The sequence below is a fragment of the Vidua chalybeata genome, chromosome 9 (assembly GCF_026979565.1).
Source record: "Vidua chalybeata isolate OUT-0048 chromosome 9, bVidCha1 merged haplotype, whole genome shotgun sequence".
NCBI classification, from domain to species: Eukaryota; Metazoa; Chordata; class Aves; order Passeriformes; family Viduidae; genus Vidua; species Vidua chalybeata.
In genome coordinates, this window is record NC_071538.1 from 14,969,504 (window position 1) to 14,983,043 (window position 13,540).

Here is a 13,540-nt window from a genome sequence, read left to right on the forward strand (position 1 = left end):
GCAGAAAGAGTCAGCCACGGGGCCAGCGTTTCCTAGGTATGTGCCCTGCCCTAGCTGCAAGTGCAGGCCAAGGAGTGGGGACATCAGAAATCCCTGGGACCAATTAAATCCAGGCCAGACCCAGTCTCCACGCACTGGTGCCTCTGGCCCTGCCTGGAGGCAGGCTGTCCACAACAGTCACTGACCTGCAGCGTGTACCAGAAGGTGAGGGTCAAGGAGCTGGTGGTTTCGTTGACGGGGTAGTGTCCAGGGATGCCAGTGCAGAACATGATCATGTTGACCAGGGCCAGGAAACTCTGCCAGTGCTCCACCTGGTCCAGGAGGGCTCTGGGAAGCAGAGAGCATGGTCAGAGTTTCCAGCTCCTCTGCCCTGACACATGTCACTGGGTGCAGGACAGGTCCTGGACAAAGCAGGATGTGGGAAGAGCAGGCTGCTCCAAGCTCACTCCCCCTCCTAGGGACCACCCCCAGCACTCACCGGGAATGGTTCTCCCCCAAGGCCACAGCGATGCGGCAGATTCCATGCGACGTCTCCATGTCCCCGCTCTGCACCGCCTGGCGCAGCTGCTCTTGGAGCCCCAGCACGGGCGGGATGAGCTTCAGGAGGGTGTTCACGTACCTGCAAGCACAGCCTGAATCAGTGCCAGGCATCACCTCCCTGGCATGGGCTGCCATGCCATCCATCCCTCCTGATGCTCTCCCAGGGCTCCTGCCCAGCTCTGCCTACTTGAAGGCTGCTTTGTGCAATGGGATGCATGCAGGAGCCCTTACTGCTTACATGAACTCTCCTTGCAGCCTGTGGCATTAGGACAAAAGCTGCAGCCCTTAGCATTGCTGCAGTGGAGCCTCTGCAAGTGAAGTGCTGAGCCAGTGGCCATCAGCTCTGGGCAAACCCCCTTGCACCACGGTGTGGACCCCTGCCTCTACTGACCCTCACCTGCCAGCACCTCCAACTTGCCAGTGACAAACCAGCTCTGAGTGAGCCATGCCTGCACACAGCAGCATCGATGTGGAGCAGAACAGCAGCGAGGGCAGACCTGTGGGCTCTTCCCACCACGCCCTCAGATGTGCACAGAGGCAGTCCAAGCTGCCCGTGGGAAACCACGCGACTCTCCAGCTTGGGCACGTCCAGACTGTGCACCAGTGTCTGGGATGAATTGGGCAGCCACCGCTGGGGAGTCCCACCCAGGGACCGCGCTGGTCCCCTGGCACATCCCGGGCTGCCACAGGCCAGTGCAGCACTGCTCTCCCACATCCCATCCTGCACGTCAGCCTCCCCTCCGCTGCCTGGAAGGGATGGTAACCAAGGCAACGAGAAGGAGGCAGCCAAGGTGAAAGGCAGCCCAGGGCCCCCGGAGAGAGGCCGTGCTGGAGGCTGATGAGCAGCCTGCCTTTTCCCTGCCATTTCCCTGCCCACCCAGGCGTGTTATCTGCAGCCACAGCCTGTGCTCTCTGCCCGCCCCCTACATGCAGGTGCGGGGCTAAGGATGCTTGGAGTGGGAGGCATACATGATTCCAGCTCTCTTGTGCCCACCCTGGGGAAGAGATGTGAGTGCTGACACCAGAACAGCCACACATCCACTCCGGAGTGGCAGGATGGCTTTTGCTATGGATGATTTAGGAGAGAACAAAGCCATTGATGCCACCAGTGCAGGGACAGAGTTGTGCTGGTGGTGGCAGCTTTCTCTCTGGGTCAGGACAAGAAGACAGAGGAAACAAGGTGTCTACAATCCCAGCTGTCATCCCAGCATTCCCTCTGTGCTGCTGGGGGTCACTCTCCTCTCACCCTCTCCCCCAGAGAAAATCACACGGCAAAGGGTTTATTTTTTTTCATAAACCATTTCCAAGCCTCTGATGCCCTGTGAGTTATGCATGTGGCAGCATGGGAACAATGTGATGATGGAGAATTTGGAAATTCAATAGCTACTTTCCCTGGGAACCAATGCTGCATGCAGGGTAGGCCCAAGGGAGCTAGGGCAGTGCCCTGACAAAAAGCCATAGGGAACCTTCCACTGCTCCAGGGTAAGGCAAAGCCAGGCTTCCTCCACAACACTGGGTTCATATTACTCTAGGGAGGTTTTTATGGCTTTGTGACTTTTATGACTTCTTCTGACAAGGATGCTGCTTCTGCTGGTTACCTTGAAATATTCACAGTCCCTGGAGCTAAACTGATCTTCTGGAATCCCTGCACAGCCAACAGAGATAACCACCTAGATTTGCTTCCATGCTGCAATCCCATATTACTGAAGACTTCTAGGAAATGTTGGATGAACCACATCTCCTGAGCACCACCTTGCTCTGCTAACTGTTCTGCAGACATAAGGGCATCCTAGATGCAAGGGTCCCTAGCCAGGAGGGAAATGCTTGCTCTAGATGAGTTATTTTAACCAGTCACCCAAGACCTGAGGTCAAGTCAGCCAGAGCTGAGCTGCTCTATTCCATATGCAGGAGCATTGAGCCCCAGGTCACTCTACCTGGTCAGTGCTGCCTTCCAGCCCAAGGGACCAGCTGATGCCACAACCCTGACCAGGTGCAGAGCTTGCCCCAGGAGGTGCTGCCAGCCACCATTTCCCACCCCCCGCACCACTGTCAGGCAGAAGAAGACAAAACAATCCCAGCTCAGAAGAGGCCCTGGATGCCCAGCTTGTTTCCAGCCCAAAAACTGTGAATGCCTGTGAAAGAGTATATGAACATGGCAGCCACATGGTGACTCTTGCCCATGCAGTTCCCTCCAGTGATTTGTCTTAGCCTTCCTGAGCAAGATTTGCTATCCTGGTATTTAGGAGCTGAGCAAATATTGCTTTCATGAGTTTGTCCAGTCCCTTCTCAAAGCCCAGGGAATTGCAGCATTCGCAGCTCCCTCTGTGGGACCAGCACCTACTCTTGCTCTTCCCACAACCCTCTGCAAACTGCACCAGTGTAGGGGACAACCTGTAGAGGGAAGATAAGGGCATTTGGGATCATCCTTCCTGATCCAAAATCTGAACCACATCTTGATGAGATAATAACCCAATCTTATTAAAAACCTGTTTCTAATGAAGATCTTGGAAAACTCAAGTGACATTCCTCTTCAAAAATTCAGCACCAGGTGCCAAGACCAGAAAGAGATGGCAGGCAAGACACCAGGCAACCCCCTACGGTCACCTGCAGTCCTGCCAGGTCCAGCACTGTAGCAACACCCTGCTGCTTTCAGAGAGGAGGCTCAGGGTCCAACATCCACGCCCTGTAACTCCCACATGGGCAAACACCACAAGGAGGTCCCTACCCCACTCTGATGCTACTCACTGCCCTACAGGATGGCCAAGTGGCCAAATACCACATGTCAGCTCTCCCCTTGCAGCACATGCTGCCAAGCTCTCTGACCCATTTAGCTGAGGGGACAATCCTCAAATGAGATGGAAAATACAGCCCAAGCCTCTCCTTTGTAAACGAGATGTAACAGCATCTCCATTCCTCCCCTCCCGCAACTCAGGAGCTTCCCACCACCTTCAAGAGCAGAGGTGTGCTCAGAGATGTTCCAGTTCCAGCTCCTGGCCCAGCCTCCAAGGTTTCTTCTCAGGAATGCCATGTCCTAACAGAGGAGCAGCATCAAGACTCCAGCAACATGCAGCACATCCTCTTCTCTGGGTTCACAGGGCTCCCACCCACCTGGCAGGTGTAGAGATCAAACACTTTGCACCTACACATCTCTGGTGCATCATTTCTAGTAACACCTCAGAGGCAGGAAACCACTCACTGCTCCTTGCAAGCAGGGAAATGGGAGCTGCCAGCACAAGTGACTTCCCCAAGAGTGAGGCAGCACCAGGGCCACGTGGACACAGGTACTGCAGCAGGAGAGCTGCCTTGCAAGGTGGTACTCCCCTGGGAAGATGACCAAGAAACTATCTAACCCTCAAAGTCAGAAGCCAAGTTCATGAGCCACTAGGACTTCTGCTGGTGGCAGAAGCACACCTGCATGATCACCTCTGCAGCAACGTCAGTGAAGACACCTGGGAGAGAGCAAAAGGGGAAAGACAGAGTGTAGAAGGCATTCAGGGAACCCATGGCAAAGTGGTGAGCCCCAAGACTAACCCTCTCATGGAGCAATGCCCTAATAAGCTCTGGAGAGGACCATGCCAGCAGCCCAGTGCCAAGAATGCTCCAAGCCTCCAGCCAAGGGCCTTGCAGAAACAAAGGCGAGAGACCAAGGAGGAAGAGAGCAGCTGAAAAGCAGCAGGGATCTCCCAGACTATCAACATAAGAGACAGAAAGGTCAGGAGACTCCCTGGGGGCTCTGGGAAAGAGCTGGATCCACTTTGGCTGAGTGACAAAGCCAGAGGGGTGGGACAGCTGGCACTAGGGGAAGCAGGAGGAAGAACACATTATAGTGGACACAAGAAACAAAGGGGAGGAGAGTGCCCACCAGGGCTGGGAAGCAGCCGACACCACACGCCGCCTGGCAGGGCATCCTGTGACAATGCCACCGCTGTCCCCACATGCCAGGGCAGGAGCTGCACCAGGCTCACACACTGCATAGCCTTTCAGGCCAGCTGCCTGCCCTGTCCTGGCCACTGCCTGCATGCCTACAGACAGGAGGGTGCTCTGCACGGATGATCCCTCCAGGAAGAAGGATGGAGAACAAGTAGTGAAAATTCTGTAAGGGAGCTGCCAGCATGGGTCTGAATGGGGACAAAAACTGCATGACAGAGTTAGCACAGAAGCAGAGAGGAAACCCCACTGTCAGTCACACCTCTCCACAATTCACTTTGAAAGCTCAACAGAAAACTTAGCCTTTTAATGCAATCAAAGAGCAGCACTGCAGGGCTAGGCATCTGCACAAAGGTATGGAATCACAGCCAAGGGACTTCTGAGACTCAAGGGAAATGGAAAGAGGAAGACAGAGTCCAACACTTCAGAATTGCAGGTGACCTTCTCAGACATTCTCACTTTCTGCCCCAGACCTGCTACAAGGGGCTGAGCAGGTTCACAGCCGTTGCCAGGCACAAGAAAAAACAGCTTCTGGTCACCTTCTAAACATTAGCAAATGAGGCAACCCCTCACCCCATCCAGCAACACATTAAAATCCTGATGGGTCCCTTTGTGCACCAGGATTTGCAGTCCACTCCTTGTCATTGAAAAGGACAGCCCCAGGCTGCCCTAGAGCTGGGGAATGTGCAGGCTGCCCCTGCCCTTAACCAAGAGGAGGACCAGGGCTCACAATTGCAGTGGCAGCATCATTCCCACCGCTGCAGAGAGTTGGAGCCTGCGCGATGTGCAGCGATGCACAGGGCATGCACAGTGGCAGCAGCTCAGCTCAGCCTTCAAGGAAACCCTCCTCTTCAGGGGAAGGTTGCTAAGCAGCCAGGAAGGGATGTGGCCACGGGAACTGGAGATGTACTGACCCTTCTGCAGGCATTGGTCCCAAGAGCTGACAGCAGCTCAGGCAATGCAGCCAAGCAGACAAGCTCAGAGCCCCACAGCGCAGCCCCAGCAGGACCAGTTCAGCTGCTCCCAGGGCAGCCATGGCCACAGACAAAGGATGAGTCCTTGGCTGGCACAAGCTGCTGGAGCCAAGAGGAGGGAAAAAAAATGACGGCTCTGGTTTTATTATCTCTGCATTTAATCGGCTCCTTGGCTGCACCAGCAGCACAAGGCAGAAGAAAGTCTCTGAGCTCCTGCTGGCAGGAGTCAGGCAGTTGCTCTCTGGTTGGCTGCTGCAAGATCTGACACGAGGAGCCAGAAGCATGTATCCTTGTCTGTCTCAGAGGCCAGTGTGGACATGGGCTGCAGCTGCCCAAGACTTCATGGTTCCTACAAGTCAACCATAGTGCAAAGCCTTCCAGGACCAACAATGAGAAACCAACAGCTTCCAAATGCTTTTGATACTCCCCCACTTCCAAACCTTGTCATCATTACCTTCAGAGCCAACGACAGCTAGAAAAAAAGCCTGAGATTTCTCCTTCCCACCCTGTTTCCCTGCTGATGTCCAGGAGCACCAGCCTGCAGCACACAGGAGAGGCTGCCCTTACCTCTGGGCATCGGGCTGGGAAATGGCATTGACCACAGCCTCCACTGCTGTGTCAAAGAGCTCTGGGTCCTGCAGAGAGGTGAAAGCTGCTTGGATGAGGTTCTCACAGTCCATCAGCGGGATCTCCAGCTGAACCCAGCTGGAGAAGCACTTCAGCACCTTCTGCTTGATGAAACCCGGGGAGTCCTGCTGCTGCAGCAGCTGCTCCAGCAAAGGGAAGACAGAGCCGCACTCCTGCGCCAGGACGCTGCGTACCTGGCCCTTGCGGTACTGCGGAAGGCGGCTGGTCTGAAACTCCTCAGGCAGCACGGTCAGCAGCTCCAGCAGCGCCAGGCACCGCGCCCGCCCGTCCACGTTGGAGTCCTCCGCCTGGAACATGCGCACCATGTCTGCCACAGCGCAGGGCCAGGCCTCTGGCATCATGCTGAGCGCCAGGGAGGCCAGCGCCACGCAGAGCCGGGTCAGCACGATCTTGGAGCCGCTGGCGAAGCGCGTGATGTGAGTGAAGAGCTGCGACTTGAGGCTCTCATACTGGTCAGCCGGGATGTCGTTCCAGTAACGGGAGATTTTAATGTGGAGCGCGCTGGCACCAAAGTACTGGATCTCAGGCACCTTGTCCATGTGGAGAAGCAGCCAGCTGAAGTGCCATGCCTGGGGGGACACCTGTGCCTGCATCAGCCATTTCTGAGCCAAGTTCTTGTTCTCGATGTTTGGGTCATAATACAGCTGATGGAGAGCCTGGAAGAGAGAGGGAAACACCCTAGAGCAGCTGAGGAGCACCACTGTGGCCTGCCCTGCCTGGGAAAGGCTTTACCAGGAAGGCTCACTAGGATGGAGCCCACTACCCAGGCTGCCCTGCACAGCCCCCCTCCCCAGCACAGCCTGTGTTAGCTGGCCTCCCTCTTCCCATTCTCAGTGAAGTGAGAGTGATCTGGCAGCAGTAGAGGACCTGCAAAGCATCCTTCCCCTCCTCTCATGCTTCACTCTAGAAATGTCTTTCCTTTAGTAATTTCCCATCTTCACCTTCACATGTGCTGAATCTGCCTGCTTCCCTGCTAATGTGCCATCACTGGGGTGGGCACAGGACCCTTCTTCCACATGAGGACTGTAAAGGACATGGCTGACCAGCAGTCCTGCCTTCCACTCACACCTGCTCTCTGAAAGGTGCCATGGTCCACAGCTTGCGTCCATGAGTCCATGAATGCAAGAGCCACTGCAGATCTTTGTCTGTCAGGTTATGCAGAGTCCTGAAAACCCACAGTCACTAAGTTCAGGGATTAATCTCTCCATAAGTGCCTTCAAAATATTCCCAAACCCACCCAGTTACAGCTGAACCAAGAGAGCTGGCATCCAGTCCTGCCTCTGCCACCACTTTCTGTGACAGTCCAGTGCTGCTTAGTCCATCTCTCCATACAGAGAAGGGAAACATCACTTACCTGCTCCTGCAGCTTTGTGAGATCTAATTACTGCTTTGCATAGCTCAGATCCACACGAACAGCTTCACACAGGCTACAAGGCTTTATTTGCAGAGGAATTTTATACAGATATGAAGCCCAACTTTAATTAGCTACTTATCCCGAGTGGGTACAGCCAGCAACCAGTGATGTCCTCGCACAAGGAGAGGAAGAATAACTACCCCTTGCCTGAACTCCATTTTCCAGCAGTGAGGATTTCTGCCTGGCACAGCACATTTAATTTCAAATTGCTGACTGCACACGCCAGGAGCAAGGAAAATCCATGGCACCTGTCGGGCAATCAGGCACCCGTAACACCCCATCAGCAAATCAGAGGATGACTGCAGCAGGTGCAGAGAATTTTTTTGTGTCCCCACCCTGGCTCCAGGTCTCAAATAGCCTCCCCCCCCCGCCACCCCCGCTAAAAAGCTCTATGAAATTCTTGTGGTTCCTGTACCCAGGAGAGGATTTAAACCCTATTTTTAAGCATGCAGAACTGGCAGCTTGGGGCACAGGAATAAGCTTCCCAAGCAAGCGCTTGTGCCTCCTGCTGCTTCCCAGCATGAGACCAAAGAGCAGGACAACATGGCAGGAACTTTACAGAGCTGGCATTGCCTGGGCCATAATTTGAATCACCGCTGTTCAAGACTTTGTGTCAGGGGAAAATGAGGATAATCTCTTTGTAAGAAAGATCTTTGTAAGAAAGAGGTTATGAAGTACGTATGAGATGGAGTCAGACAACATGGGCTGCAGAGGGACAGCGTCTGACCCACTAAAGCATCTATCCTGACACAGAAAAGGTTAACCCTACATAAGCAGGACATGGGAGAGAGAAATATATCCCAACAGAGCAAGCCAAGGGGAGACCATGAGCTCTCAGTAGTTAGCCAAACCTTTGCTCTGTTCCCAGTTATTTTGGACTTGGATGCAGGAAGCATCAATCAGCTGCTGGGGCAGAGGTAAGCACTGTCATCCCCTCCAAGCAAAGCACCGATTTACTTCACTATAGAGCAGCAGCTGCAGATGTGCTAAAAGCTCAGCTACTCCTGGGGGTAGGAACCTGGTTCCTACCCCTGCTGTTCTGCTAAGGACTGAGTCATCCTGCAGCAGGGCTGAAGCTGGAGCTCCCAACCATTACCAGCTCAGTCTCTTGCTCTCATCAGAGCTTGCTGCTTATTTTTCTTCCCAAATAAATCTCACTTGAGATTCCCAGAATGGTGACAGCCCACTCTTTCCCTTCCCTGCTTGCTGGGCACTGTCATAAGGTGAAACGAGCAGTGCCCTCTGCGTGCTTTCTAGCCCAGCATCCTTCCCCACCTCTTCCCAACCTCTATTTTTACATCTCCATGCACTTTCTAATGAATTTATTTCTTCTATTTTGAATGGTGTTACTGCTTACAAAATTGTGGGCTGAACAAAATCCCTATGCATCATATATTACAAGGCACAATGTGCACACAGGAGCCCTAACTGCTAAACCTGCACAAACTTTGTAAAACACAGACCTCACCATGTGTGCAGGATGGACACATCCCCTGGCCCACAGCGTTGGGTTCCTGACCCACAAGCTCCCCAGCTGCTCACCTGTGCTGGCCACGGAGCTGCTGCATGCCAGTCTCACATCAGGGAAACTGCTGGGCAAGGCATGGCACTGTGTACGCTCCAGGCACACCACAGTGAGCCCCAGGAGCAATGTACATGCAGGGCAAGACTTGCACAGCACCACAGGTGACTGGGACCATGGCAGGGCAGCAGAGCAGGGGTTGGCAAACACAGTCTGCCTGCTGGGAAGCAGCTGAGGGCTCATCCTCTGCCTGGCTGGGGCTGCCTGGCTTGGCCTGATCCTGCCAACAGGATCTGCTTCAAGCCAGCAGCCTCTGGTGCTGCCAGATCATCCAACTGAAGGGAGAAGAGAGAGCAATCAGGAAAAGCCCAACATGAAGCTGAGGTGCAAGCAGGTACCAGCCCTGCACACACCTCCAGCACACACACATATCCTGCACACACACCTCCAGCACACACACACATCCTGCACACACACACACATATCCTGCACACACACCTATCCTGCACATACCTCCAGCACACACACATATCCTGCACACACACACATCCTGCACACACCTCCAGCACACACACATATCCTGCACACACACCTATCCTGCACACACCTCCAGCACACACATATATCCTGCACACACACCTATCCTGCACACACCTCCAGCACACACACATATCCTGCACACACACACATCCTGCACACACTTCCAGCACACACACATCCTGCATGCAGCGCCATCAGAGACTCCAGCAGTGGCTCTGCTAAAAAATGCCGTCTGCTGCATTGTAACAACGGCAAAGAGGGAGCACTATCATAGCTGCTCCGCTCAACACTTGTGCTGGGGACATGTTACTACCCCTGCATTAAGAGGAACAGTGAGCAGTTGGCTGGGTTTCCCAGGCAGGGCCAGCTTTCTAGATACGTGGACAGCTCTCCCATCACCACCATTTCAGCACCTTGCCTGCATCCCTCACATTTCACCTGTGTGCACTCCTCACTGTCACATCCATGCCCAGCAACACCAGCTCAGAGCCCTGTTCCTCCTGCTCCTCCTGCAGGGAGTCTGGGGAGGTTTTCAGCAAAGGTCCCCAGAGAAATGCCCTCCACCATGTGTGAGAAGGTAAGTGGCAAGATGAAAAAGTCTACCAACTACACAAAAAAATTCAGAGGATGGAAGCAAAGTTAATGCCGAAAGCTCTTGCTACAAGCTGTTGGAAGTCAGATGAATATTCTGGAAAAAAGCAGCTGGTCACTATCTCAGCCCCCTTTTGCAAGCACTCTGCCTGGAAGGGGATCAGTTGTGCTGGCTCCTGAAAAAAGCACGGCTGTTCCTGCCTGCATGCACAACATCAGGTGGAAAGGCAGCACGTGCCCCAGCACACCCCATCCAGTACTCTACACAACATGGGAGACCCTTCCAGAAGACCTCCAAGGCATAAATACTGGGCCCATCCAAACTAAGCTCAAAGCAGCAGGAGAAACCCCTGGGAGCAGACTCCCTGGCCTACCACGCACATCAGCTGAGTACCATCCTCTGCTGAGAGCATGGGGCAGCAGACTGCAAGACCCCATGCCCTGCAGAATGGCATGTGAACACCCAGCATGCTCCTCCTCAGTGAGGAGACACTGCCCTCATGCCAGACCAGGCACCAGCATCGGCTGCTGTTGGACTTTAGTCTGACCACCCTGGCCAGCACCCTGGCCATTAGGAAGCACTGGAGATGACAAGGGGAACTCATTAGAGCCAAGAGGGAGAAGCAGAGGCATGAAATTGGGTGACATCTAACAGGGAGGCTTTGTGCATTCCAATTTGAACGGGTGGCTGACACCAGACCTGCCTTCTCCACAATTAGACCTGTAATGTGAGAGCTGGTAAACAGCCCGCTGTCAGCTATGCCCTTTGGCCAGGGAAGGAGCCTTCTCCAACATCAGCTCTGCTTGGCTGAAAATCCAGCTTATTAGGATGGCTCTTCCCTGCTCTAAAAAGCTGTGATCAAAGCCTCAGTCAGGCTTTAGCCACTGGAGAAACATCAGCCCCTCAGGTAAACGGCTCTGGTGCAGGGCAGCCTGCCCAAAAGACATGGGTCAGAGATCCCATGCTGGTTCCTTTGTCAGGTGGAATGGGAGCAGTCCAAGGAGAGTTACAGGCAAGCAGAGGCACCTGATCTTAGGCTGCACCCAGGTAGAGCAAGAGAAGCCCAGAGCCCCCAGCTCACCCTTCAGAGCTTCTGCAGAGAGCCCAGTGCCAGCAGGCTGTCTCCTTCACTGCACTGCGTAAATACATTAACACGGGATACCCTGCAGAGAGGTGTTGTGTCTATGCCATTATGGGGTGACAAGATGAGCCTCAGACACATGGCTCTGATCCCAGAGCAGGAGTGTTGTGCTGCCTCCTGTTCTTGGGGACTCCATGGGGAGACAGCTGCCCTCCAAGGGCCAGTCTGCTTGAGCACACAGAGCTGACAGCAGGTACAGCCCTGAGTGAGGTCTGCATCGCAGCTGGGGAAACAGAAAGCTGCAAAATATATTCCTGCTCTGCTCCTTGCAGCGTGCCCACAGCCACGGCATGGTGGGGGCAGCGGTGGCCACGGCCCCTTGGCAACCACCAGCCTCCTTCCAGCAGGACCCCCGGGATGTCTCCGCTGCAGTCTCTCGCTGTCCTTTCTACTTGAACGCACTCGCACCGTCAGTGCTCCAGGCCTGCAACAGCACAGCCATTACCCTGGCTCTGCCAAGTGAAGGGAACATCATCCCTGCCTCCCCCTGCCTGCAGCAGCTGGCCCCCCCAGCCCCAGTGGGGCAGGCTGAGCAGCCAGCGCCCTGGGAAGGCGGCAGCCTGCCGAGGATAGCAAATGGATGCAAAATAAAGCTGCCTGTGTGCCGCCAGGCATGCTGCTCCTGCTCAAGGACCCACATTTTGCCAGCAGTCCGAAAGAAAAGGGTTTTTCTCCCCTCTCCTAATAAAAGATTCTGCCATTCTGAAGCCCCTCTTTGAGCCCAGCTTGCCCACACCAAGTCCTCCGCTGTCCAGAATAGGCTGCAGCCCAGACACTGCTCAGCAGCTTTGGCATCACTCCCACTGCTCCAATGCCATCAACCCTCTGCAGAGCACGGGGTGGTCCCCAGCAGGGACAGGGGCTGTGGGACACACATATGCCCCCAGCAAGAGTGGGCAGGAGCCTGAAAATGCAAAAGGTGAGCAGAACCAGAGAGAAACCCTGCAGATGCAAAGCCCAGGATGAGTTACAAGGGTGAGCCAAACACACCTATCCACTATCCCTTGCTTCTATCCAACAGTTCCATGATGGAGTACACAAGCAATTTGAGAGAGGAATTTCTGCTGGAGCCCAGGTACCAATCCCATCCATTCCTGTGCCATAATACATTACAGCTGAGGTGAGGCTCCAGCGATGGCCCTTGTGGAGCTCAGACCAGCAGTGCACAACAAGATGCTGCCCTCTCATCCCATCACCACCACATCACAGGAAGGAGCCATGTGTTCAGCCAAGGTTGGCTCTGGCTGGAATCTGCTTCTGCAAGAACATTTGCTTAAACATGTAACAAGGTGACTCCCTGCTTCCCTCAGTTCGGGAGGAATGTCTCCTCCTAAGCTTACCATCCCCAGTGTGGCTGCCACATCTCACAGGTGCGGGCTGCCTCTAAGGACTGAGTAGTCGATCCACTACCAGACAGAGGATGCCATTCCCTCACGCTCGAGTATTTGTGATTCTCTTGATCAGGTTTCTGAAGACAGGCAATAGCCTTCCAAAGAAACCAGATGCACTTGATTTCTCCTCGCCATCCTCCTGGGCAGAAGGCAGCCCCAGCAGCTGCCACATCCCCGAGGCTCAGCATCTCGGAGGAGCAGTGATCAAAGCCATCCTTCTCCCATTGCGGTAGGCTCCGGATGTCAGCTCCATGACACCCCGCCTACCCATCCTGCCAGAGAGACTTTGTGCATTCATCAGGCATCTCCAGAGAGGCACACTGCAATCTGGAAGGCCCAGAGATGCCAGACCGCTAATGTACTAGGAAAAAGACGTCAGCGAATATTACAAACACCCCAGAGGATCAGAGGCAGGACAAGGGAGGAAAGACCTGGAAGGAATTAGACAAAAAAAGAGGGCGAGAGCCTGCACTTGGGAAATTCACGGAGGAATGTCACTGTCTTTTTTTCTTGTTTCAAAAAGGGCAATACTGCTGAAGCAGATTCAACTGCACTAAGAACATGTGAAGAGGGTCTTGCATTCTTCCTCTCCTGTCCAATTCTGCAGTATTAAGTGCTGAGGGAAACCAAGATTGCAGGGAACAAGTCCTGCTTGTGCACTGCTCCTCTGAGATAGACAGAGCAGCGTGGACTAAACATCTGCAATCCATCTTCATCATCACCCCAGCACCAAGCTGTCAGTCACACCAGGGACAGCTCCTGGGCATACAGAAGCACACGCAGGTCGCAAACCAGATTGCCCCATTTAGGCAATGAAAGGTTAAGCATTCTCACAGCCTGAAGCTCTTGGC

The 13,540-nt window shown here is 54.2% G+C and overlaps 1 protein-coding gene across 2 annotated transcripts in view; it reads right to left on the reverse strand.

Annotated features, from left to right (window-relative positions):
• Positions 1–13,540, reverse strand: part of IPO13 (importin 13) — a 31,590-nt gene that overhangs the window by 15,142 nt on the left and 2,908 nt on the right. For both annotated transcript variants that reach the window (XM_053950049.1, XM_053950050.1), the window contains exons 2-4: positions 6,009–6,745; positions 479–619; positions 186–327 (exon numbers count right to left, since the gene is read on the reverse strand). In XM_053950049.1, coding sequence (XP_053806024.1) covers positions 186–327; positions 479–619; positions 6,009–6,745 — 1,020 coding nt within the window. The remainder of the gene's footprint in view (positions 1–185; positions 328–478; positions 620–6,008; positions 6,746–13,540) is intronic.